The 27,565-nt window shown below is 40.3% G+C and overlaps 2 protein-coding genes across 2 annotated transcripts in view; both read left to right on the top strand.

Annotated features, from left to right (window-relative positions):
* The first annotated feature begins 558 nt into the window (after nt 1-558).
* On the top strand, nt 559-16,391 carry LOC118812213 (CASP8 and FADD-like apoptosis regulator). Its single transcript, XM_036577016.1, has 10 exons — nt 559-647; nt 3,314-3,628; nt 4,745-4,850; nt 5,452-5,587; nt 8,419-8,489; nt 8,586-8,652; nt 10,725-10,771; nt 11,045-11,123; nt 12,615-13,134; nt 16,168-16,391. The coding sequence occupies exons 2-10, from the start codon at nt 3,336-3,338 to the stop codon at nt 16,295-16,297; spliced, it is 1,449 nt and encodes a 482-aa protein (XP_036432909.1). The 5' UTR covers nt 559-647; nt 3,314-3,335; the 3' UTR covers nt 16,298-16,391.
* Nucleotides 16,392-18,182: 1,791 nt separating this feature from the next.
* Nucleotides 18,183-27,565, top strand: part of dip2a (disco-interacting protein 2 homolog A) — a 214,836-nt gene continuing 205,453 nt past the window's right edge. Inside the window, exon 1 of the mRNA XM_036577004.1 lies at nt 18,183-18,635. Within this exon, the coding sequence (XP_036432897.1) occupies nt 18,509-18,635 (127 nt within the window). The 5' untranslated portion in view covers nt 18,183-18,508. The remainder of the gene's footprint in view (nt 18,636-27,565) is intronic.

Raw genomic sequence — 27,565 nt, 5'->3', positions numbered from 1 at the left:
TGGAAATCCTTAAGTAAAGATACACAAAAAACTACTTAACTACAGAAACGAATTACATTTACTTCTTTACTGTCCACCACTGCAAAATACAGCCTAATGTAGCTGCTGATTTCTTAATAACGTTGCCTACATGATGCTGTACCATCTTTATGCTGGTCAACAGTGAAAGTTCTCTTGCCAGCTGTATTTTATTATGTGTAGGTAACAAAATTCAACTTTAACTTCTCATCTAATCTCTAATATAGCCAACTACAGAGCCTGTAGCCTAAACTGACCAGCTGCTGGAGCTGGACTGAAGCACGCTGACCACTGTATTAGCTGGACTGAAGCTGAATTGACCACTGTGTTATTATAACGGTTTTAATCTCATGAATGGAGAAAAGTGAAGAGAAAAAACCCTTCCGAAACTAGTGACGTCCAGACCTCAGTGTCCTCATGGCTGGTTATGGTCATGCTTGCAGGAAGTCCTGTGTTCTATATTTACACAGCCCTTGTTCCATAGGAAACAAGGAAGACACGAAATGAAACTAAAGCGTGCGCAGTACGTAAAAGGAAGCGGTTTCCTCTCCATTTCATCACCATAGTTCCTCTTCAGCTCGGCAGTCTTTCTCTGAGCTCATTCAGTCGTCTGAGCCCACACGCTGAAGGTAAGGCGCACTGTTTATCTCTAAGTGGGGACTTTATTTAATGCTTTACTGTGATATTAGACTAGTTTATTATTATACTAATAGACTACTCAGTGCACCTCAGTGTGAATAAGGTTAGTGCTGGACAGTGTGGTGGAGTTATTTACTGTCATTGTGATGAACTATGTCATTATATGCTTCTCTGAGCGCAGTGCAGATATATATATATATATATATATATATATTTTTTTTTTTTTATTATTATTTATTTATTTATTTTTTGACAGTGGCGCTGTAGTGTTTTAAAGATGATGTAATCAGCATATTGGGGTTATAATGATGGTGAGGTATTAGTAATATAAATGGAGAGGTGAGTCATGGGGTGTGAAATTTAGGGACACTTAGTTTGGGGAAGAGAAACATTAGTATGCAAAAACTACCCCCGAAAGGTAATTTACATGTTTGGTTGATTTCGTTTCAGTAAATTCAAATAAAAAGATACAGAAACATATATATATATATATATGTGTGTGTGTTTCTGTATCTTTTTATTTGAATATATATATATATATATATATATATATATATATGGTTCTTTCAGTGTTCTTTAGATGCTTCTTGATTGATGTAGAATGTGCTGTAGATTGGTGTAGATTGTGCTGTAGATTGGTGTAGATTGTGTTGTAGATTGGTGTAGAATGTGCTGTAGATGGTTCTGTATAGAAACTTTTTGAAAAGTGTTCTATATAGCACCAAAAAGGGTTCTCCTGTTGTTGTGATGTCAAGCCTGTAACAGTAGAAAACCCCTTTTTGGTGCTATATAGAACCTTATAAAACACATTCTCCATCAATCTAAAGAACCTCTTCATGAAGCAAAGTGCTTTTTTGAGTGTTCATTTTCTTTACTAAAGAACCCTTGAAGAACCATATTTTTGAGTGTCATATATAGTATAGTATAGTATTATTTAGCCAATCCAGGTCCCAGATTTTTCCCATTAGTAACTATAATATTGATGATAATATTGGATATATTATTGTTGATTATATACAGACTATAATATTCAGTTTGTATATAATAGTTTTTGTAGTATAATTTTAAAGTACATATCTACTTGACCTGCATACCTACAGACATTCATATCTGCATATGTACAGATATACACACATCTCATATATACATCTTCTGAGCTCCTTTCACACTGACTGTTCTTTAATATTATTATTATTCTTATTATTATTATTATTATTATTATTATTATTATTATTATTTATTCTATATTCTATTTAATTTATTCTATTTTACTTCTCCCTTAGTTTAATACTTGCTAATAGTCTGTGTGCTTGTCTGTTCAGTGTGTTAGATGTCATACATGTTTGACTCACTAAGACAAACTCCTTGTATGTGTAAAATGGTGAAATAAAGAGATTCAGATTCTGATTCTGATTCTGATCAGCATAACAGGCTTCAAAAGGCTCCCTGACGTTGAAGGAGAGATGATGAGAAATATGGAGAGATGTTTAGTCTAGACCTGCATTGAATGTTTGATGTTATGCTGGATTGTTAGACTTTGTCCAGACACGTTGACCTTCTCCTGTACCTGTGTAAAAAAGTTTGTGAACCCTTTGGAATTATGTGGATATCTGCATGAATGGCTTCTAAAATGTGACCAGATGCTCATCTAACTCATAATAATCCATGAGGACAGTATTATTTGACAAACATCACCCAGCTCTTTACTTACCCTTATCCTTACTGAAACAAGGCTTTTATATCAAAATAATAATAATAACCTTATTTATAGAGCACTTTTCATACATTGTAGCAGCTCAAAGTGCTTTACAAGCAGTAAAATAAAAACGAAAAGCACAAGATGGAAGTGTTGATCAAATTAAATTGAGTTAACTGTTTAATGAAGGCAGAGTGAAATGATACATCAAACTGGTTTGTAATAACATTTACAGATGTTCCCTAAATGAGTGTACTGTTTGGCTGTGAAAGTTGAAAAAGTTTTACAGTTCTAACGTATAAAAACAGAAAAGGGGCTTTCCATGTTTTCTGTAAAGAGGGTAACTGGAGAAGGTCTTTATCGTCTCCTACTGGAATGTAAACAGAGACATACAGTGAATAACATGAGTACTTTGACCCTTGTGTGGTGTTTGTCAGTGTCTTCACACTGTTCGGGGAGTAAAAGTGTGGAGGTGCTGTGTCCTTCACTCTGTTCTCTTACATGGCCTGCTTTTAGTGTGTGTGTGTGTGTGTGTGTGTGTGTGTGTGTGTGTGTGTGGGTGTGTGTGTTTGTGTGTGTGTGTGAGGGTGGACAACATGGACAGGATGCTGACTCGCTACAGCTGCTAAAGGAGAACCCTACGCTGGCCACTTGTAATATTTTAAACACCTGGTATTTTTACATAAATTGTTATGACTGTATTGATTTAAAAACAATAATGTGGTGGGTCCACCAGACCACCGATTCAGACCACACAAGGGTAAAATCCAAGAAAAGGACCCCCCAGTTTTTCTTTCATTCTGACTGTGAGATCACAGTGTTACAGTGACTCATTGAATCAGCATGATAAATATGTCCAAATTTCTCTCCGTTACTCATTTTGTACTTGACCTTCTGCCTTATTTAGGTTTGTTTATGTAAACTTCACTGATTCTATCCTGTGTTTTTCCTGTCTTCCAGAAAAATAAAAGTTTGCTAAAGCATGTCAGCGTCCACACAGCTCTCACACATGATCAACCGAATCGTGGAGGAGTTGAGTCCGGAGGAGTGTAAGCGCCTGTCCTACCTGTGTGGAGCTCTGGACGCTGACCGGCGCGCTGCAGATGTCAGAGAAATGCTGCAGTCTCTTATGGGCCAGGTGGAGATGGATTACCTGTTTTTAATGGAGCTGATGCTGAGGATGAGGCGCTATGATTTACTGAAATGTGTCCTGGGCACCACTAAGACCGAGGCCGAGGGGCTTCTGAAAAACGGACGCAGTCTGTCAGACTACAGGTGAGCAACACTGCATGAACATCAACCTGAAATCAAACTTTGACCCCCTTTTTTAGGGTATTAGTTCATGTGTGAGTGTGATTTGTCATATCACCCCATTTAAAAGACAAATTTCTTGTCTTCCATGATCTTTCACCCTGCAAAAATTATATCTTAAACCGTAAATCCAGTAGCTATATCTCATATTTCTCATTTTGAGATTGTTGTAAGAATATTAGCAGACTATTTAATATAGTTTGCATCATTTCTGCTTATAGAATAAGATAATTCCACTAGATAAAAAGGCCAAAACTAATTTTTCTTCACATTTTTTTAAATAAAAGTTTTACTCTTAAATCTCTACTTTTGATGTTTTTCAGTTTTTGACATAATTTGAAAATAACAGTTGCCCTTTACATTGTATTTAAATTTCATGATGAATGGATCCAAAGAAACCACCCAAAATGACTTGGAAAAAAGTCTGGTTCCATTGACTTACATTAAAAGTAAAGTAGGTTTTTTCCTTCTCCTGTAAAGTTACCATTTTTGGAGATACGAGGTTTTCTTCTGACAACAGCGATATACAGTGATAGTATATAGTATATTGTAGTATATAAACATTGTTATATTTTCAAAACGTCCCTCTGACTTCCCAGTTCATGCGGTCCATATACAGAAGCTAAGCTGCGAAAACAGCCTGTTTTTAATTCACTACTTTTGTGACGTCACAAGAATCGAATTTGCATATATCTGCCTACAGTTCAGCTCCACCCACTCATGTAGAAGCTATAAGGAATGTTTTAGCTCGGACTGCTTTTTGAACAAGGCACAATACAGGGCAGCCAATCAGGACCGGGCTCATTTGCATGTATCAGTCTTAAAGGTGCAGTAACGAAAGCTGCCTGTTTAACGTGAAGGTATAAAGAGAGGTTGAAAAAAATGGTCATGTAAAAATGAATTTTGAACGTTTTTGGTACATAAACACACAAACATAAGTGGACTTCAAGGAGAAAAAGTAAGATACAAGAATGTGACCTTTGAACGACCTTTGTATGCCAAGGAGTCAACTGTGACTCTCACTGTCTCCTGCTGTTTCATATGAGGACCACCTTGTGTGCTCTGTGTTTGTGCTCAAAGGGTGCTGATGGCCGAGCTGAGCGAGGATGTGGGCTCGGGGGATTTGGAGTCTTTGGTATTTCTGCTGAGGGGAACCTTACCGAAGGAGAAGGTGGAGAAGTTTGACGTAAGAACAAGCAAAAGCAGTTTTAATTGCAGTTAAAGTTGAACTTCTGCTGCTGACGTTTATGGAAATCTTACACCTGCACCCATATTTAGCCTATCAGATATCTCAGAGCGAATACGGATGTGGGGTCATGTAGTAGAATACAACATGGTGTTAAAAAAGGGTTACCTGAATGTAAATATTACGGTTAGGTTTGCTATGGAAAGTGTGATGAATGTAGGTGGTGATCTGTTATGATAATACCAGCAAATTCCCCTTCTGGGTCGAGGTTGTATTGACCTGAATAAACAGCAGTGCCTTCTGGTAAACTGTTCTAAATGTCAGACAACCCTCACCACAATGTAAAAAAACAGTGGTCAAACTTGTGGTAGCCCCCTAAAGACGATCCACAGATACTTTAATTAGTAACAAACTTTCTGGTCATAGATGATTAACAATATGTGTTTAGGGTTGGTTTAGGAGAAGTTGTAGGTTTAGGGTTTATCTATTAGAATCTATCACACTCCACTTCAAGCTTAGTTGTCGTCTATATTCCACTGAGTAAATAGGTTTTGTGTATTCAGAGCATCTTTTTACAATCAGGCCATTTTCATTTCTGCAGTGTTTCCTGGACGTTGTGGTTGAGCTGGAGAGGCTGGATCAGATCTCCAGCAGCAGGATGGATGTGATGGAGCAATATCTGAGAGCCATCCACAGAGTGGACCTCGCCAAGAAGCTCAGTCAATACCAGAGCCGAGGTGGGAATGATTTAATAATCGGTTTATAATGGGAAGCTCACAAAAATTGACAAAGTTTTGCTCGTTGGCTACATGAGGCCACAAGGCAAATACATTTTACTGTTTGTCGAAAAATGAAAGGTATTTTTAAACGCAATGCCTACGAGCTAGGTCTCCCTCTATCACATGATGTCACCAAGCTAGGAGGATGAAGGATAGTATGTGATTCCTATGAGGTGGGATGCTAAAAAATCAGCTAATGCCAACCAATCACCACTAAGTAGCAGTAATGGTACCCAATCAGCACTCAGTGGCAGTAATGGTACCCAGTCAGCACTCAGTAGCAGTAATGCCAACCAATCAGTGCTCAGTAGCAGTAATGCCAACCAATCAGCACTCAGTATCAGTAACGTTTGCATCCTGCTGGCCAAAACCAGTTTGTGATTGAAAAAAGAATGATACCGTTAAGTTTTTATTGATTTGTTAAAAAATTAATTGACTTTCCTGCATAAATGGCTCGAAACTTGTTTATTTTTGTTTTTATTAATTTAGCTCCATTCACCCCTTCAGAGTCTTCAGACGCTGAGTTTGTGGAAGAGGGAAAAAGGCTTCTTCTTTATTTCAGCATTAAGTGGCACAGAGAGACCCAACTGGGCAAATACAGTGTCCCAAACACCAGTTTATACCGTTTATCTGGGGTAGTTTGATATCCCCCCACCTCACTTCTCAAACTTTGATATCAGCTCATTCTCTAATAGGTGCATCTCTTCGTCCATCAATCTGGTCATCGCATGATGAGCTCACTCCTAAAAACTGGTTTCAACAGGTTTTTACCAGCATGCTTTACCTTTCAAGGTCAACTTACCCCTCTCTTCACTGGGTCAGTAGGTACACACAGGCCTGTCTGTGAACCCAGGGGCTTTCCAGCATCTAGAATCTCCTATGCAGACAGACTAAGGCCTCCCTTTGTGAGAGAATTAATATGCTCTGTTAGCCAATACTGCCTATTGGTTATTGATTACAATATCTGATCTATCTGATTACTGATTAAGGGAATATTTATTCAAAGTCTCCGTCAATGGGACAAACAGGAAGTTGCCAGGCTCCCCATAAAATGCCCCTGCCTTTACACTGAGCTCTGCTTGGACTGCTTTAGAAATCTTTACAGTTCGTTCCCACCCTAATGAGCTTGTGTTCACACCAGCATTTCCAGCATTTAGCCCAGAATTTCTCATTACGTTCTCACTAGTCACTTGTAAGCTTGCTCAGTTGCCTTTAGATTGGGTTAAATGTGGGAGAGAAATCCTAATAATTATAACCTATAATTCCTATAATAAAGGTTCCCGTGACCACTTTCTTTGGAATGTTTGTAAAATCTCTTTCTCTCTCTGAACATCTGTGAGATCTTTTATCAGATCAAAATAGGCACACTGGAAAATTCACATCAAAGTCACTGGTTTCGCGTGTGAGAAAATGTGCATCATGTGATTGGAGTTCAGTGAACTGTGTCAGAAACAAAGAGATTAGATCAGAGGTGTTGGGTTGTTCTCTGTTATTTCACGTCCCTTAACAGCTTTCAGTTCTCTTTCTCTGCTTCATACAAATGAATGACTGACTGTTTCGTCAGAAATCAGGATTCACTTCCACTTCCTTTACTGTGGTATAATTGCCTCAGTGGAAATAACTCTCTTCCACAGAAAACTCACTCATGGTATTTTTCTGTGTTTTCTGTTTATTTGCTGAATTTACCATATTGGAAATCTAAAATGTACCCTAACTTTTTCACAGGCCACTTTCTCGGTGGAAACTGTGTTCCAATATGGTAAATTCTGTAAATAAACAATAATTATGCATTAAAATGTTCAGACGTGTTTTTTCTATAGAATCCATTTAGATATTGATAAGACACGTGGGAAAATCCTCGCTGTTACTGATCTGCGGTTTTCTTCATGTAATTTTTCTGTTAATATGTTTCATGAAAAATCCACTCATTTAAATGAAGTTACAAAATTTTCAACATTATTTTGCTGCTCCCACAATCCCACTGCTGTTCCCACAATCCCACTGCTGTTCCCACAATCCCACTGCTGCTTTTACAATCTCACTGCCGCTCCCATAATCCCAATAACAAAATCTTGCACTGACTCATCACACTGATTTATCAGTCTACTCAGGCTTCAGGAATTTCAGTGTTTGTAAAGAAGTCATTCTTCTTATTACACTCTCAGAAATAAAGGCACTAAACTGTCACTGGGGCAGGACCCCTCTTGTCACTGGGGTGGAACCCTCAAGGCTCCATCTCAGTACCTTTAGTCAGGGAACATAACTGAACCATAATCCACTGAAATGATATGTTCTAAGCTGTACTGACTCCACACACCCCGTCTCGCCTCCAGGCTTTTATTTTACTGTTCTGTTTAAAACATTCGGTTATGAAAAGGTACAAATACGAACTTTTCACCTGGAAAAACTTATTTAAGGTTCACAATCAGACCTTAAAACCACTGTTGTACCTTTGAGGGAACATTTACACTGTTTGTACCTTGATGAACGAAAAATGTACCAGAACAGAACCTTTATTTCTAACCGTGCAATATTCCCAACACTTGTATTCTGTTACATCCCATAACTTATTTTCTCTTCGAAAATCAACAAAACGTCATTTGACCAGGGGCGCCCAAACCTTTACATACGGCCGTTTGTAGTTGTTTTTCCGCTGATTTGTTCATAAAGGTTCATGTGTAGCTCTTTCAGGCTGCCAGTGTTCAATACATATTGAGACAAACATGTCTGGTAGTTCGTAAAATGTCTGGACGAGTATGAAAAAATTTAAACATGTCACTGTGTTACAGCTGAGAGACCAGAACAAAGATCCACACCGATGAAGACGATAGACGGCCGGCGGGCGTTCGCAGCAGCTTCAGTGAGTAATCATTTAGTGTTGGATGGTGTTTTTAAAAAATGCAGTGTTAGAGTTACTTAATGATTATGATGAATGATCTTTCCTGTCTACCTCCAGCCAAACACCTTGACTGGAATTCCACCCACTTCCTGCAGTACAAGTCAGGTTCTTTCCAGACCCTGTGGTGAGTTCCCAAAGAACACGTCTATTACAAAACATTGTCTAATACAAGAACCAACATGTTTAGAGAGGATGCGGTCAGTTAAATATGAAAATGTTACGTTCTGTGATGTGTATCGAATACAAAAGGGGCAAAACTCTTTAAAAGGAACCTGAAAAATAAAAACTGATTAAAAGCTAATCCAGATAATGCCAAGTTTAGTTTACATTATTATTACTACTAATTCTGATTATAGTGTAGTCATATGCAAAGAATTGGTCGAATGACTAATGTTGTTGTTGATTTTCTAAGTGTAAATAAGTGAACGCATCCTCTAAAGACAACACAATTCTCACATTTTAATACACAATTACTCTTTATTTACTCAGTTTAACATATAGGGGGGAAATACCACTGTGAAAAATGGAACGGGCAGAAATTGAGATTGGATCGATGATCATTTCGCTCTTCTAATATTTATTTATCTAACTTTATCTAATAAAAACAGTAAAATGACCTGTTACCATTTCTGCCTAAAACGCAGCAAATGTAGATCATTATTGTGCAGTATTCTGTTGCACAGCATTGTATCAGGTTTGACAGAATTCACGATTGTATCAGTCTTCTCTCACCACAATACCCAGCATGCATGGTGCAAACAGCCCCCACATGGAGATAAAGAAATGCGCTGATCTAGAGGTTAATAAATACAGTGTTCTGCTTCCTGGCCGTATTGATAGCTCAGGTTTCCTTTTGAATTAACCAGCTAGCGGGAATAAGAACATGTTTTAAGGCACCTGCACTCGTGTGTCCACCCCAAAGCTCTTGTAGTTCCTCCTGCTTTCAAGATTCACCATAACAAGGGGTTTTCCTCACCTTATAAACACAAAAGCGTAGTTTCGGGACTATTGCTGCCTCACTGTAGGAGGTGAGTGGGCATATTTGACAGATGTTATGACTGCTAAAATTTACCACAAATTTCCCAGAGTGCCCCTTTAAATACATTATTATTTTGAAACTCGAAAATGACAGAAAAAGTAAAAGAATCAAGATAAGTATGAAACACTGCCTGGTGAAGGAAACTCTGTGTAACTGTGTGGTCAGTGCACATCTGGCCAGATTACATATTTTGTTGGAAGTGAATAGAAGGAAATGTTAGTGCTCAGTTATAGTTGATTATTTTAAAACGTAGAAAAAATATTAATTGTAGCATGTGCAAAAGTTTGGACACCCTACTATGTCAGCACAGGGGCGGAGCCTGGCTGAGTAAACTGTTACACTGATTTAACTCAACAGTAAATCAGAATCAGAATCAAGCTTTATTGGCCAGGTTTGCCTACACATACAAGGAATTTGGTTTTGGTTACAGGAGCTCACAGTGCACAGTATCAGACAGACATTTACATGTAGTGAATAAAATAAAATAAAAGAAATATAAAATAGAATTGAATAAAATAAAATAAAATACAATACAAAAAAAATAAATAAACATGCATTCCTACCATCACACACACACACACACACATAGTCATACCTGTAACCTTTACATTGTGCAAAGTATGGGTCTAAAGTTAAAGTGCTGAGTGCAGCAGCAGTTTACAATAAAAAAAAAAATACAATAACAATGAATACAGTGCTTCAGTGTTTAGGACCCCCACAGGACCCCCACAGAGCAGGTATTATTTGGGTGGTGGACTATTCTCAGTCCAGCAGTGACACTGAGGTGTTTAAAAACTCCAGCAGCACTGCTGTGTCTGATCCACTCAGACCAGCACAACACACACTAACACACCACCACCACGTCAGTGTTACTGCAGTGCTGAGAATGATCCACCACCCAAATAGTACCTGCTCTGTGAGGGTCCATGGGGGTCCTGACCACTGAAGAACAGGGTAACAAAGTATGCAGAGAAACAGATGGACTACAGTCTTAACTGTAGAGCTACAAACTATATGGTCAGTGGAGCTGATAAGATGGACAGTGAGTGTAGAAACAAGGAGGTGGACTTGGCTGGTCGATATTTACCAGAGTATATTTCACTCTTTCAAATGTGTCTTTCGAAGGTTTAATGTTTGAAACTCTGTTTTGTTTCCAGCGAGTCCTGCAGCTCTACAGAGACCCCCAAACAGCAGACACTGGGAGGTAAAGACTGATTTGAGCCTCTTTTCTAGAGTAAAACAGCACAGAGCAGGAACACGACTGGAGCTGAACATTGTAAAGACAGAAGCTGCTTTTTGAGACATTTGTTTCTTTTCAGGCCGTTTTGTTTAACCACTCTTTTATACACAGAGTTTGAGTTTGATCCTCGTTCCGTTTATTGCTGAAGTGTTGTGGTTGTTATATCAGCTGTGGATACCGGCTGCTTCACCTCAGTGCTCCTCTTCTCACCGTGCTTTACCTCTCTTTAATCTACAGAGACATGAAGACGTGTACAGGATGCAGAGTGATCCCAGGGGAGTGTGTGTGATCATAGACTGTGTGGGAACTGAAGGAGGTGAGACACACTAGAAGGTCTTCAGAAATGTCAATATTTACCCATAATTCTCAGACAAACCAACCCAAACACTGTATATAGTGTTTAGTATGCTGTAAAAGGAAGAGGTGTTTAAGGGTAACTTACTGCACAGGTTTTTCAAGGTAACTCAGCCTGAGGCAGTAAAGGTTCACACATGCCCTCAGGTTGAGTTACTCTAAAAAACTGTAAGCTGTCTGAAACTTTCATAGTAGGTTGACGCCGCTGTTCTGTTTTTCGGTGAACCTGTGTTTGTTTGTTTGTTGTGAGTCTCTAGAGTTTCATTTCATTTGGTTTTCTGGTTCATTTATGGAACATTAACCCAACGCTCTCCAACAAATACTAACACTCTAGTACTGACAGTCAGCTTTAGGGTGATGGCATTTGTTGGTGTTTGTTGGTGTATGTTGGTGTTTGTTTGGGGAATAATGATGTTTTTGTGGAGAAGGGTGGTGTTTGGTGGAGAATGTTGGTGTTTGGTTGGAATTTGTTGTTGCTCACTTAGAAATGATGGTATTTTTGTAGGAATGATAGTATTTTATTTAGATGGTGTTTGGTGGTGAATGATGATGTTTGATGAGAGAATAATGGTGTTTGATAGAGAATGGTGTTTGTTGGACAATGATGGTGCTTGGTTGGAAAATGGTGGTGCTGTATTTGTGGTAAATTATGTGTTTAGAGGAGAAAGACGGTGTTTATGTGAAAAAAATGTTGGCGTTTGCTGGGGAATTGTGGTGATTGCTACGTTTGCGTTGCTGCGTTTGGTGGAGAATAATGGTGTTTGGTGGAGAATGATGTGTTTGATGGTGTATGATGGTGTTTGGTTAGAGAATAATGATGTTTTAAAGAGAATGGTGTTTGTTGGACAATGATGGTGCTTGGTTGGAAAATGGTGGTCCTGTATTTGTGGTGAATGATGGTGTTTGGAAGAGAATGACAGTGTTTGCTGGAGAATGATGGTGTTTGGAAGAGAATGGTGGTGTTTGGTGGTGAATGATGGTGTTTGGTTAGAGATTAATGATGTTTGATGGAGAGTGGTGTTTGTTGGAGAATAATGGAGCTTGGTTGGAAAATGGTGGCACTGTATTTGTGGTAAATGATGATGTTTGGTTAAGAATGATGGTGTTCGGAGGACAATGATGTGTTTAGAGGAGAATGACAGTCTTTATGTGGAAAATGTTGGTGTTTGCTGGGGAATTATGGTGATTGGTCAGAGAATGATGGTGTTTGGTGGAGTTTATATGTGATGAAGAATGATATTGTTCTGAAGATGCACAAGAAAACAAGAAAAGTAATGAAGCATCTTTCTGTTTTTTATTGAAGTGAAATAAAATAAAATTCCATTTATAAAATGTAGATAAAATAATGTGTATATAGTCATTTTATATTTAGTAAAGCATTTTACTAAATAATGATTTACTTTACCCTCATGACAACAACACCTCTAAAAGCCTTGTTTTTCTGTCTCTACAGCCTGTCTGGCACAGGTGTTTGAAAAACTTCACTTCCGCGTTAGTCTGCACAGTCTGCTGAGTGTCCAGGACATGCTGTCCACTCTGCAGAACATCTCCAAACAGAGGGAGCACTATGCGGCAGATGCGTTCGTCTGCTGTATCATCAGCCGGAGCTGTTCGTCTGACTTGCTTGGGACTGACACTCACGGTCCAGGGTTGAGTGTGGACTACGTCCGGCAACTTTTCACCCCAAACTTTTGTCCTGGTCTGGCAGGAAAACCCAAACTCTTCTTCATCCAGGGCTACGAAGTCTCAGGGCCTCAGTGGTATGGAGGCTGCGCTGACTTTTGGGCTTATGGAGCTGGAGAGCTGGAGACAGACGGGCCCAAGCCTGTCCCCTACAGGCCAGAGGTGGTTCCAGCAGATGCAGATGTGTTTTGGAGCCACTGCTGGACAGACGAGCAACAGCTGGAAATGGTCAACCACCGTTCGGCCTACTTACAGTCACTGAGAGACGCCTTACAGGAAGGACAGAGAAGGTACGGCTAACAACTACAGCATTCTCATAAGAAAACCTCGAGCCTCCGAAGGAGTAAATTCATACAAAGGAGAAAAATCTTAAAGGAGTGGCCAGACCACACGCGCTAACTCGGCAGTCTCACAAGCCGAACATCTGCCTATTGTCAGAGAGTCTGGTGCGTTTCGTCCCTGAACGTGGCCAAGTTTCAATATGAAAAGCTCACCCATAGGGAACACATCAGTATCCAACAATGTGAGGATACCTCGCTTACAAGCAATAAACACCTTTAAAAAAAACTTTTTTTGAATTCAGCACCTTCAGCCATGTACAAATATTTTGGGACATCATAAATATATATATATATTTTTTTTACTGCATTTAACATATGGAAAAAAATAATATTAGAACATAAAATGTAGTCTGTATAAAAGTTATGGCACATTTTATATTTGATGTATTTTTCAAATATGTTAAACTCATATATACGTAGAAATTGTGCACAAAAATTTGCAGAAAATGCCATATTTAACCCTCCTGTTATCTTCAAATTTACTAACGTCCTTTATACTTGGGGTCAGTTTGACCCCAGCAATTTAAACCTCAGTATTTAAACCTTAAAGTTCTGGTGGAAATTCTGTTTTCCTCTCCCTCGTGTGGTGTGAACTGTCAGTGGTTCTTGGACTACTACAGATGTAGTTATGTTAGTTTATGGTTCTTAAACAGGAGGGAAGTTTTGAACATTATAAAATTGCATATTGACTACTGACCTGTCCGGGGTGTTTCCTGCCTTCCGCCCAGTGACCGCTGGGATAGGCTCCCGCGACCCAGAAGGATAAGCGGCTTAGAAAATGTATGTGTAGAAATTAAAATTGCGTGTTAGTGACTTAATATCAACCAAAACAACCAAAACAAATGTGTGTACAATGTTGATATTTCTTATGTTTTATAAGCCACAGAACATCGATGTGTACAAATTGTGTTCAGGACACTGAAAACATATTAACATATTAATTTAATGTTTGCCCAGTTGTCCCCATTAAATGAGGAAAAATCATTAATATTAAGCAAAAAACGATGACAATCATTTATTTAGGGGTGTTAAACATTGAATGGGGTCAAACTGAACCCAAAGATAATAGGATAGTTAAGTTCTCTGTCCATTACTTAATGGAGTTATAGAATGACTGAATTTTCCTCCTTACAGTCGAACACCCTATAAAATTCCATTCTTGCCTTCCATTTCCTGTGACGAAGTTTTCGCAACCCCCCAAGTTTTCGCAACCTCACCCGTGCTTTCACACGGACGTGTGGATAGCCAATCAGAATGCAGCTGACAAAATCCTGACAGTTGCAACCAGCCTAGAGTGCAAAAGATCAGGCGCACCATTTACTGTAGGCGGAGCATCGTAAGGCTGTAAACATTCTTCCATTGGTAAAGTGCTGAATGTGGGCCGTTCATGTTCACTTATTGTCCTTAACATTAGCTTTTTGGGTTGAGCTGTTTCTCTAACCTCTGTTACTGGAATCAGTATCAGAACATTTTGACCGATGCCCAGTCCAGTGATGAAATACTGCTACTATGAGCAACAATGACAACAACAACAACAATAATAATAATAAATTGCTTTACAGTAGTTTGCAAATGCAAAGCACAGAAAATCCTAATCACAGAACAAGAAATTGTTTATATAATACCTTTAAAGCATGAAACAACACATTTTCTAAGCCACTTATCCTTCTGGGTCATGGGGGGAGCTGGATGAAATACTAAAATAGTTTAAATAATAAAGTTATAAATAATATGACTTTAAAAACTTTGCTTTCCCTCAATATGATGGGCAATATGATAATAGTTTATCCGTATTGTGATAAATTATGTCACAATAAGCTCCTCTGAGCATATAGAGGATATCTTCAGTACTTAAAGACTGACTGACTACATTTTTCATTACAAAGTGAGCATAAATAGGCCTGTTTAATAGGATTTAGTGCAGTTCAGTAAAATATTGAGTAAAGATCATTGTATTTGTAGATTTATTATTATTATAGTATTTTTATATGTGGCACTAGAGGTAAACTATTTTTGTCTGTTACAACTTATTAAATAAAAAAGAAATATCATGTTGTATAGCACGTATTGTGAAAATATCTTGGAGTATCGTGATGTAATATTTTCCCCACATCGCCCACCCCTTTTTTTTCATAAAGCTCTTCATAAAGCTCAACACCTTAATAGTACTGACTGAATAGCTTCTATAGCTCTGAGTATCTAAATATTCGGTATCATTAAATACCAAATTTCAGTACCTAAGTGGTCAGACTTAACAGAACCCATAAGCCAATGAGCATGCTTTTTCCGAAATCTGGACTGCTGATTGGCTGAGCTGTCTAAAACACATTCTGTATGCATGATATTAACATCACTGCTTCTTATAGAGTCTGTAATCCATTAAGGTCAGTAAAATAAAACACTTCCAGCACCTGACACTCAGTTCAAGTTCAAGCCACGCCCACTTTCAGTTTGTAATGTTAAAAAAAATTGTCAGAAAAGTAACGCTCAGAAATCGAAGTCAAGGTGTTGGTACTGCTATCAGTATCGGAACATTTTGAATGATACACAACAACAACAACAACAACAACAACAATATCTGAAATAATAATAATAATGGTAATAATTGCAACTTGTGTATTGCCTTGTAGCTCAAATAGCTTTACAGTAGTTTTCAAATGTAACAAAACAGAAAATCCTAATCAAAGAACAAGAAATTGTTTATACAATACTTTTGAAGCAGGAAATAATAAAATAGTTTTAAATATAAATATAAAGTAAGTATTAAGTATAATAAATAAACCAATAAAAACAATATAAAACAATATAAAACAATAAACACTAAGGACTAAAAACACAAAGTAATCAGATTTAGCAGTAATCAGTAGGAATAAATAATCTGTCATACTACATATAGTGGATATTAATGATTAATTATTAACTTTTTATGTAATTGTTTATTGTTTAGGATGATATAATCATCATATATCTCTGTTTCTGCAGGAGGATTAATCTGATAGACGTCCACATGGAGGTGAATCGAGCCGTGTACGGTCACAAGCACAGAAACCCGCGGTCATCGTATCACGTCAATCTCAGACACACGCTGAGGAAAAATGTCTACCTTTCATGAAATTCATGATTGTGAATTATTGTCAGTACACATTTTTGTGTATGAGATCATGAACAGATTCAGACTGAATTGCCTTTGAATAATTGTATCAATTTATATATCAGCATTAATTTATTGGAATAAAAGAAGTTTTAAAAAAATGCACCAGTTGTCTGATTTTCAGTGTTGAAGTCCAGTGTGGAGGGGAGTGACGTTGCTGTAGTGTTTAATTTCCACACGAGGGCGCTGTTGTGCTTAAAATCAGAACCGCACACACACACACACACACACACACACACACACACACACACACTATTCACCGGGAAGACTATTAATATCATACATATTTCCATATTATGGCACATTTATATTAAAGGGGAACTCCACTGATTTTGCATATTTTCAGAATGATATTCAGAGTGGTTAGAGAAACTTACTGAGTCAGAACTGTTCACAGTGGTGGTGATAGGAACCAGACGTCCACCTCTAAAAGCTCCCTCACAGAAAGTTACTACACTAAATGGTTATGAATTCACTGCCTGATGTCTGAGACACTGTTTATGAAAATATTGGGAAGATTTTGGCCTAAAATGTATTTTTAGCCATTTATAGGAAAAAATAGTCCCCAAAGAAAACTTACTTCAGATTTATCACTATTTCACCATCAAAAAAAAAAAGCTCAGAAGACACATGTGGGTTCACTGGTGGTTTGGGATAGTCGTAAATAAATAAACTAAATAGTAAATTAAATGTCTATATTTGTGTTGTGGTCATGGTGACCCCTGGTTCCTATCACCACCACTGTAAAGAAATCTGAATCTCTACAATCAACTATTTCACCCTAAACCACTCTGAATGACTCTGTTTACATCTCAAATACTGAATTATGGGGGGAATTTTGAAAAATGGGTGGAATTCTCCTTTAAGGTTCACATGAAAGGCTAGCTTGTCAGATTCTTAGGAAGCATTTCTGACCACTCTTACATTATGTGGACAAATGTTTGTTTTTTTTTCTCTCAACCAAACAAGACAATTTACTAGACTTAAAGGGGAATTCCACTAAATTTTCAAAATTTCTGCATAGTTCAGTGTTTGAGATGTAAACAGAGTCATTCAGAGTGGTTTGGTGTGAAATGGTTGATTGTAGAGACTCAGATGCCTTTACAGTGGTGGTGATAGGAACCAGGGGTTGCCATGACTACAACACAAATATAGACATTTCATTTACTATCCAAACCACCAGTGAATCAACACGAGTCTTTTGAGCGTTTAGATTTAGAGGTGGACATCTGGTTCCTATCACCACCACTGTGAACAACTCTGACTTTAAGTTTCTATAGAATGGAATTTCATACCAAACCACTCTGGATGACTTTGTTCACATCCTAATGATTTAATTATACAGAAAAGTGTTAAATAGGTGGAATTCCTCTCAAAATAAAGAGCCTGGGGTGAACAGAAATCCTCATTAACTGTATTGAAGATTCCTGATCGCACGTGCATATAAATAAGAGAAATCTGGGTTAATTGAATTGGCATGTTGGTGAATATTGCCTTGTTAGACTGATACAGCTGTGCCCAATTTTCGCTGCGTAATGTAATCTAATGATCAATGGAGAGTGCTTGAGCATGAAGTAAGAGCCAATCACGGCGCAGGAGGCGGGGCTTGTCGGAATACAGGTGGGGGAAACAAAAGGATTCAACTAGCCAATCCTAACCCCCGAGTCCAGCTTCTACAAGCCAATCCTAGAGGAGATGGGCGTGGCCTGTCGGAATACAGGTGGGGCACAGAAACGCCAATTCTAGCGCAAGGGGCGTGGTTACAGCCAGCCAATCCCTGCGCTGCTGGGCGTTGCTTGCCGGAATACGGGTGGGGAAAAAACAACACGCTCATCGCAGGGATCTGCTGCTGCAATGGCGGAGTGGAGGAGTTGATCGACTTTACCTCCGCTGATTTTTCACTCCTTTTCTAGAGGAAATCTCATGCTGAGAATAAGGACCTGGAAAACAGAGGCTCTGGATTCGTCTGTGCGCTTTTTTGGCTGCTCCAGCTGGTTGAAGAGCTACGCACAGCAGCCTATGCAAGACTCGAACGCACACATCTGTATGGGAGAGCGAAGCACCACCCTTCTCTCGCCCTGCTGAGCTGAGCCCTGCTGGGGAAGGGACCCCTCATTCCTCGCCGTTGGCCCCTTTGGCTGGTCTGGATCTCCAGCTGCGGTCTAAGCGAGAATGGCTGAGCGCAGCTCTACCGGCTTGATGATGATGATGATGGTGGAGCCTTCGCCCGCCTTGGCTTTGACACTGCCGGCTGAGGTGCGGGAGAAGCTGGCTGAGCTGGAGCTGGAGCTTTCTGAAGGTAAGCAGGGCATGGATATTACCTCTATGCCCTCTATGCTGCGTGGTGGGATCTCCAAGCTGTGTCCAATGAACCTAAGGCTGGATCCAATGTTCTTCTGCATGGGTGCTTGACCAGGCTGAAAGGTGCCTTGGCAGAACAGGGCTGTGGTTCAGCACTGGTTAGTGAACATCTCCAGTTATGCACAGTGATATTATATTCATGTTTTATTCCTGTAGTCTTGCTTTAAAGACCCATTGAAAGCCTTCTTTATTTGGGTAAAGCTGTGGTTTGACACTAACCCCGATGGTTGGCTTGGCTTGGCTTGGCTTGGTCTCATTCATTGTGAATGTTTTGAGTCATGCTCAATGCAATCTGCCTGCAGTCTTGGTTCAAATTCCCACTGAAAGCCTCCATGCATGCCTTCTTGTGTCCTGAACCCTATTAGTTTGATCATGGAGATATCAGGTCAGATTAAACTGAACCAGCTAAGTGTTAATGCAGGTAGGCTGAGTGATCGCGTGCCAGCAGAAACAGAATCACCCCCATCATCCTGCGCGTCCTTTCTGTTTATGGAGGACTTGCTGCAGTGTCCCATCCCATGCCGACTTTGTGGCTCCTATCAGGAGTGCAGTCTTCCATAAATGAGCATTAGTCTGGCTCCTTGGTCGTTTTTTTCTGTTAAGGACATGTCAAAGCTGTTTGAAATGCAAGTTTGTGGGCTTCAGTGTGCAAATACAGGACATTAGACCTCACTGAAGAAAGTGGTTTTCAGCTATTATCAGAGAAACATTTGGAAAAAGGGCAAATCTGCACCAAATATGTAGATGTGCTCTTATTTACAGATTATGTGATGACTAACCACTGACACCAGGCTTCATCTTAGATTGGTGTAGTTTACAAAACATCAGCAGATGCTATAGATATGTACAACACCACTCGCTGTGTTCTTCTCTGCTGCTGTTTGGCTATGTAAATGCTCAGACTAGTACGACTGCACTGGGATTTGCATGATCTGCTGTAGCCTGTGGACTCGCCTGCTTGAGCTGCAATGTATCCTTTCTGTTTTCATCTGAATCTGGCCTGATAAGGCAGAGTTTCCTCCTAAGCAGCAGTTAAGCTGGTGGGGTTGGTCAGGCTTATTTGGGTTAGGTTGGAGTTTGTTGGGTTTTTGGGGGTTGGCTGCTTTGTTTGGCTGGGGTGGGGGTGTTGGGCATGGATGGGTTTTTTGGGGTTGGTTTAGATTTAAAGGTTTGTTGAGATTGAGTTTCGGTTTATTGGCAGTGGTTGAGTTTGTTGGGGTGGTTGAGGTCTGATGAGGTTTGTTGGGGTGGTTTGAGGTTGGCTGAAGTTGGTTGAGATTTATTGGGGTTTGCTGAGGTAGTTTGGGTTTGTTGAGGCTTGAAGTTTGTTGGGGTTGGTTGACATTTGTTGGGGTTGGCTCAGTTTGGTTGTTTGAGGTTTGTTGGGAGCGGTTGAAGTTAGGTGAGGTTTGCTGGGGTTTGTTGGGATATGTTGGGGTTTTATTGAGGTTCACTGGGGTTGGTTGGCATTGATTTGAGGTTTGGTGACGTTTGTTGGGGTTGGTTAGAGCTGGTTGAGGTTTGTTTGGGTTTGTTGTTTTTTTTTTTGAGGTTGGTTGGGGTTTGTCGGTTGAGGTTGGTTGAAGTTGTTTGAGGTTTATTGGGGTTGGCTGAGATGTATTGAGGTTGGTTGACATTTGTCGGGGTTGGCTCAGTTTGGTGTTTGTTGGGGTTGATTGAGGTTATTTGGGGTTTGTTGGGATACGTTGGGGTTTTATTGAGGTTGGTTGGGATTTGTTGGCGTTGATTTGAGGTTTGGTGATGTTGGTTGGCTAGAGTTGGTTGAGGTTTGTTTGGGTTTGTCAGGTTTTTTTGACAGTGGTTGGGGTTTGTTTGTGCTGGTTGAGGTTTTGGTTTGTTTGACTGGTGAACAGGTTGACATGCAATGTGTATTAAGTGTCTCATACTGGAATTATGAATAAACAGTGAGGACAAACAGCTTTCAACCAGCAAGATTAGACAGCCTACCATAGAAACACTGATATGAACCCATATCATTGTTTAGGGTGGTAGATAGATAGATGGATGGATGGATGTACCTTATTGATTATTGAGAGGAAGTTTGGGTGCTAAAGTAGCAAAAACCCCAATTGATATTGTGTACATGTAATAAATAAACAGTTAATTTCATATTTACACATTGACACAATGTAAAAACATGACAAAGTGCAGAAAACAAGACATCCAACTGAAGCTTTCACAGTTACTGACTGTATAGGTAAACAGTGGTGCATAGTGGTGTATAAGGACAAAACAGAGAGTGTGAATGACCAAATAGTGATGATGCACATCATAACAATAATATCATAATCCTTTTACCTTTACATGGCCTCACCGAACAGCTGATTTTTCTCTCCAGCACTTGTTCAGGGCTGTTGTGCGAACGTCTGCACATTTTGTATCAAATATGTTTTTTTAAATGAATGATGTTTTCTAGAATCATTACAAGGCAGTGTGATAAATTGCTCTTGCCTTTTCGCCTGGGGATGCTGGTGGAAGTGATGGTTTGAGCTTGCAGTGCTGAGAGAGAGAATGACCCTTTTAAAAACTAGAACATGTCCTTAAATGCCTGGCAGCGAGCTAGAAGCTGTAACTGAACTAATTAGGCTGCTTGCTTCTTTCCTTCTGCATCTCCACTAACTTTGTAGCCTGCCACCACATCAAGTCTCTGAATGAAATGGAGATTAGCTCACAATTGCAAACTTTGAAATGGTTTCTGCCGCTCATGATTAGAACTTGGAGCCACTTTATTTTCCAAGGCCTGTAGTTTCTGTTGTCATTCTGGGGGAAAGCGTTCATGAGTGCTCTGTAATTGGTTTATATCTATCAGCCACATGTGGAGAAATGTCCGTGACGCCTCACTCAGTAGACATAATGATGTGTTGCGGTAATGATGAGCTCTTAAAAAGCCTCAGTAAGGACCTGCAGGAGGAAACAAAGCCTTGCTCCTCATGAGGACTAATTGGAATTTGGTCTTAAAGTGGTACTTTGCTGACAAATCTAATTTACACAGTTTTCCAAATGTAGTCAGTCTACCAAGATATGTCTGGTGTCTAATGTTTACTCTTTAGATTCGCACTGGAGTTATGATGCTGGTTCTGCTAACAAGTAATGAAAGCTGAAGCGCATGTTGCATAGCTAAAAACAGTAGTAGCTGCCATTTTGGCAGGTGAATTTCATCTGTACTTTGGTCCATGTTTAGAGATGACAGTATGTCAACTTAGTTGTACGGATGCAGCCGCTGAAAGCTGAATTTCTTGGCCATGGTCTTAAAACAATGCATGCGGATTAGAAATGATGTCTGACTTTCGTCGGCCCTGCAGAACGTCTCCATGTCAAACAACATTAAAATCTCACAGAATCAAGCCGTTACAGTTTTTGAAGTCAGGCGCTGCCATTGCTCTCCATCCGCTGCACGAGCTACAACACATTTTCCTGATGTCAGAACATCACCCTCGTTGGCTGGAATCTCCGGCATGTGTGTCACGTATGCCACATTTTTATTCTAAAAACTTCAGATCCGTTATCTCTGTTGGTTCTCTCCCAAAGGGGACGCCGTTTATTTGATTTCCTCATATTTTACATATATTATTTATTTCCAGCAAAAAAACTGTAAAAACAGTTTAGTTCAGGAGTTGGTTAATTGAAAAGAAATAATGTGCTTGTAGGTCTTATTTTATTCTTTAAATTTCCTGTCATGTTCTTGGTTATATGGTTGCCTTTGTAATTTTGTCTTTACTTTCAGATATATGGTTCTCAATAAAACAAAGATATAATAAAAAAAATCTCTCTAAAAGTGTGGCTCTAGCAGGTAGCCATGTGTGACTTTTTCCCCCATACACCCTGACCCATTGACCTAGATGTTTTAATAATACATAGATTTAATTTGATGTGTGTCAAAAGTCTGATATAAACTTTCGAGTGCTTCGATTTCATCTACAACAAAAACGGAAACGCAGCGAGATCAGCCGTTGTTGTGAGCTCATGCTAGGGGAAGTAAAATGTGTCAAACCTGATGTGTTTTTATACTCCACACTTGCAGTCATTGGCAGTTCACATTGACCATCAAGTCGGCCAGAGTCAGGCTAAGTCAAAAACGAGCACAGCCATCAAAATTTCTAGGTTACCACTTTATGTTCCCATGGCCCCATGTTGCATCAATCATGTTCCCTCAACAAGGAAAATAAGACCAAGACTGGCTGAAGACTAACTAAAATCTGTTTTTGGACGTGCTGCTTCCAAATAGCCATGTGTGTATTTCTTTTTATGTTTCAGTGATTTGCGTATTTTATTGAACATTGAATTAGAACCAGTGATTAGTGTTTTCACTCATGATTTCATTAGAACTCCAGTATTGCAAAACATTTCCAAAGTTAGCAGTTGTGCTAACAGTAAAATCTTTGAGCACATTCTGAACGACAACATTACCTTCCATTTTAATGCAGACCCTCGTCAACTTGCCCTCACCATTTCTCCTTGGGGGAAATCCTCAATGCCATCTTAAGGGCCGTTCCATTACCGCATTAGTTTAATTGACTGCTTGGAGCGGTGAGAGATCGAGTCAGCGTAAATACAGACTTCAGGATCGGAACTTGCCCGGAAATAATTTTAATTTAACGCCACAGCCATAGACCTTGGGGACATAGAGCCCTGGTAACAAAGGGCCTTGGGAACATAGGACCCTGGGAACATACGGCCTTGGGAAAATAGGGCCCTGGAAACATACGAACAAAGGCCCCATAAGACCTTGAACATAGACCTTGGGGACATAGAGCCCTGGTAACAAAGGGCCTTGGGAACATAGGACCTTGGGAACATAGGACCTTGGGAAAATAGGGCCCTGGGAACATAGGATCTTGGGAACATAGGACCTTGGGAACATAGGGCCCTGAGAATATATTACCTAGGGGACATAGGGCCCTGGGAATGTAGGACCTTGGGAAAATAGGGCCCCCTGGGAACATGGGGTCCTGGTAACATAGGACCTTGGGAACATAGGGCCCTGGGAACATAGGGCCCTGGGAACATAAGGTCCAGGGAACATAGGACTTTGGGAACATAGGGTCCAGGGAACATAGAGTCTTGAAGACATAGAGCCTTGGTCACATAGAACCCTAAGAACATACGACCCTGGGTGCATAGATGTGCTCCTAAAAGCTGTCCCATTTTATAGGAACCTTTAAATGAGAATTTTGAGGGATTAAATGTTTTGTCCTTCTTGACCCACAATACCTTCACATGCAGCTGAAAACAGCCGCAAGTGGGCGAGATGCTGCGTCAACAGCATAATGAAAAGTAATGAAATGTAAATTTTAACATCATGTTTTGACAAGTAAGATTTCAATGTGTTTCATTGCTTTCAGCAGTAAGCAGTGACATGTATGGGCTGCTCACATGAGTGGGCACTATAGAGGAGCCTTTGTATACCAGTGCTAGCAAAGTCTCTCCTACATGTGCTGTAGCCTTGACTTTGAGATATGTTTGCAGTGTTAGCAAGTCTATTTGAGATTGCTCAGCCACTCTGCACAGTTTGAGGCAATAGTGCAGTTCAGTGCTGTTTGCATGATGCTAATAAGCTTCTATTAGATAATGTCAGCTAATGTTTGGTAGCAGTATCACCTGTTACCTACATTAGTGTTGTAGCTCCAGTGCGACAGTAAAGAAGCACTTCTGACACCAATGTAGCTGATTGAAAATTGCGATAGAAATAGGGGGAAATGTGTAAATTTAATTTTTGACTGTTGCTTTATATCCAATCCAGGCTGTAATATGCAATTACAGTACTTAAACTAGCTTGCTAGGTTCCTGATTCACAACGTATGCTAGTGCAGTGCTTCAGAAGCGCATTGGGAGGTTGTAAAGTAGACCAACGACTTACTTGTTCCTGTCAAGTAATGCAGAGCAGCCGCATTCCAGAAATACCGCTGCACTGTAGCAAACTGACTTCATGTTTAAGGTGGTTTCTCATCAGGCACCCTGCCACATTAAATTGGCTGAATGACAGAAGAGGGAAAAAATGCATGTACATTGGCCTGCTGTGACCCATATTGCATGTGATTAGCTGCGGGACGTGGTTCTAGCTGTCACAGCAGACCTCATTTCTGCAGGCTTTAGGAAGTCTTACTGTTACTGTCTATTCTAGAGAGAGCGAGAGAGTCAGGAATAGCAGCAGAAGACATTACACAGGCCTCTCCGGGCTGGATCCTGCCATTTGAAGCAGCACAGTTATTTTACCCTCTCTTTGGTCAGAACTCTGTGGTAGTAACCCATTTACACATTCGTGAGAGGTTTACAAGAGATTGAGAGAGAAGTTCGCCTGACTTGCAGACACATGCCAACTCCTAAAGCAGCTGGAGTGCACACGTATGGCCTGAGGGCCAAACACAGCTACTCCTGTGCAGTCTGATTTATAAGCAGAGTTTTCTGTTGCAAAGTCAAAAAGCTGTGGATGTGGATTTTTTAATGGACTTCTAAGTTGACATTAAACTAGGCCTTATATAAACACAGTCCCAAAAAAGTTGAAAATGGCAGTTGAAAAAGCAGTGATTAAAGAGCATAAAAATATTTTAAAATGTAACACAGGCTCTATGAAACATAGACCCCTAAGAATATATTGTCCAAGGAGCAATAAGCCCTAGGAACATAGGCCGCTTTGAACATGGGAACATAGGCCCCTGGGAACATATAGGCAGAGGAACATATAGCCCTGGGAACATAGGACCTTGGGGACATGGAGCCTTGGGAGCATAGGCCCTTCAGAACACATGGCCCAGGGAACATAGAACCCTAAGAAAAAAAATCTACTTGGAACATGGACCCCTTTGAACACAGGACCATAGACCCATGGGAACATATAGCCCTGGGAACATATAGCCCTGGGAACATAGGACATTGTGGACATGCAGAATCCTAGGAAAAGAAGCTCTTTGGAACATGGGCCCCTTTGAGCACGGGAACATATAGCCCTGGGAAAATATAGCCCTGGGAACATAGGACCTTGGGGACATGGAACCCTGTGAGCATAGGTTCTTGAGAACTTATGGCCCAGGGGACATAGAACCCTAGAAAAAAAGAAGCTCCTTGGAACATAGGCCGCTTTGAGCACAGGAACATAGGACCCTGGGAGCGTGTAATCCTGGGAACATAGGCACTGGGGAACAAATAGCCCTGGGAGCATAGGTCCTTGCGAACATATGGCCCAGGGAACACAGAAACCTAGAAAAAGAAGCTCCTTGGAACATGGGCCCCTTTAAAGCATGGGAACATACAGCCCTGGGAATATGGGACCTTGGTGACATGGAGCCCTGGGAGCATAAGTCCTCAAAGACATATGGCCCAGGGAACATAGAACCCTAGCAAGAGAAGTTCCTTGGAACATAGGCCCCTTTGAGTACGGGAACATAGGCCCCTGGGAACATATAGCCCTGGGAACATGAGGCCTTGGCGACATTGAGCCCTGTGAGAATAGGTCCTTGAGAACATATGGCCCAGGGGACATAGAACCCTAGGAAAAGAAGCTCCTTGGAAAATGGGCCCCAGGGAACATAGGACTTTGGGAACATGGAGCCCTGGGAACTTAGGTTCTTAAGAACATATGGCCCAGGGAACACAGAAACCTAGGAAATGAAGCTCCTTGGAAATTGGGCCATTTGAGCCTGGGAACATATAGCCTTGGGAACGTATAGCCCTAGGAACATAGGACTTTGGGAGCATGGAGCTCTGGGAGCTTAGGTCCTTGCAAACATATGGCCCCGGGAACACAGAAACCAAGAAAAATAACCTCCTTGGAACATAGTCTCCTACAAACATAGAACTATAGACCCCTGGGAACGTATAGCCCTGGAAACATATGGCCCTGAACTTGAATAGAACGTGAATGTTGTCCATTTCTGTAGATAACAGTATGCATGCGATCCATGTGCACAACACACTCCGAGATAAATAAAAATATGATTGAAATAAATGATGTGTCACTGTGGTCACACCACTCAGTAATGTCATTACACTGCTGTAGCTTCATTATCAGTTCTTTCAATCATCCCCACTGCTTCATACAGAACAACTGGACTCACCTTTACACAGAGGTGTTCATTAGCTTCCCCCAGTGATATTTCACAGTTCTCGTCTAATGACTGTCCTCTCTCACACCAGCACAAAGGGACTTTCACTTGAGATGCTGCTTATAAGTGTCTGCATTGGTATGACGAATCCATGGAGGATTTATTATGAGATATTTGCGGTCGAACAGAGGAGGACCTGTGTTTAGTAGAGATATTGTCCTCTCTCTGCTTTTGGCTTGCTGAGAGCTGTAAGTCATTATAATATCCAACTCCAGTGGAGCCTTAGTTAATGGTATGGTTCAAAAACATGATGGGGCTTGGAGTTCATACTGTAATTTCCTCCCGTCTGTTATTCATCTCTGAGAGGAACCAGGACTCAAAAGGAGAAGCTCTCCAAGAACATGAGGAGGAAACACTGAGAGAAACTAAGACTCAAAAGGAGAAGTTCTTGAAGAGCATGAGGAAGAACCACTGAGAGAAACCAAGACTCAAAAGGAGAAGTTCTTGAAGAGCATGAGGAAGAACCACTGAGAGAAACCAAGACTCCAAAGGAGGAGCTCTCGAAGAGCATGAAAAAGAACCACAGAGAGGAACCAAGAGTCAAAAGGAGAAACTCTTGAAGAACATGAGGAAGAACCACTGAGCGAAACCAAGACTCCAAAGGAGAGGTTCTCGAAGAGCATGAAAAAAAAAAGCATGAGGAGGAACCACTGTTATGCAGTATTATCTAGCACAGGACTGTATCCCTCAGCCTTATCAGTTGGACAGAACCCACAGTTTTATACCATTTTCATGTTTTCGTTTATCA

This window comes from Colossoma macropomum, unplaced genomic scaffold (genome assembly GCF_904425465.1).
Source record: "Colossoma macropomum unplaced genomic scaffold, Colossoma_macropomum, whole genome shotgun sequence".
NCBI classification, from domain to species: Eukaryota; Metazoa; Chordata; class Actinopteri; order Characiformes; family Serrasalmidae; genus Colossoma; species Colossoma macropomum.
The sequence above is the reverse complement of the archived record's forward strand: the minus strand, read 5'-3'. Positions and strand labels throughout refer to the sequence as shown.

Excerpts from the sequence above, each read along its gene's own strand:
- LOC118812213 (XM_036577016.1), top strand. The coding sequence starts at position 3,336 with ATGTCAGCGTCCACACAGCTCTCACACATGATCAACCGAATCGTGGAG. Across the intron at positions 8,490-8,585 it reads GGGCGTTCGCAGCAGCTTCA|CCAAACACCTTGACTGGAAT; the intron begins GTGAGTAATCAT and ends GTCTACCTCCAG. Across the intron at positions 13,135-16,167 it reads TTACAGGAAGGACAGAGAAG|GAGGATTAATCTGATAGACG; the intron begins GTACGGCTAACA and ends CTGTTTCTGCAG.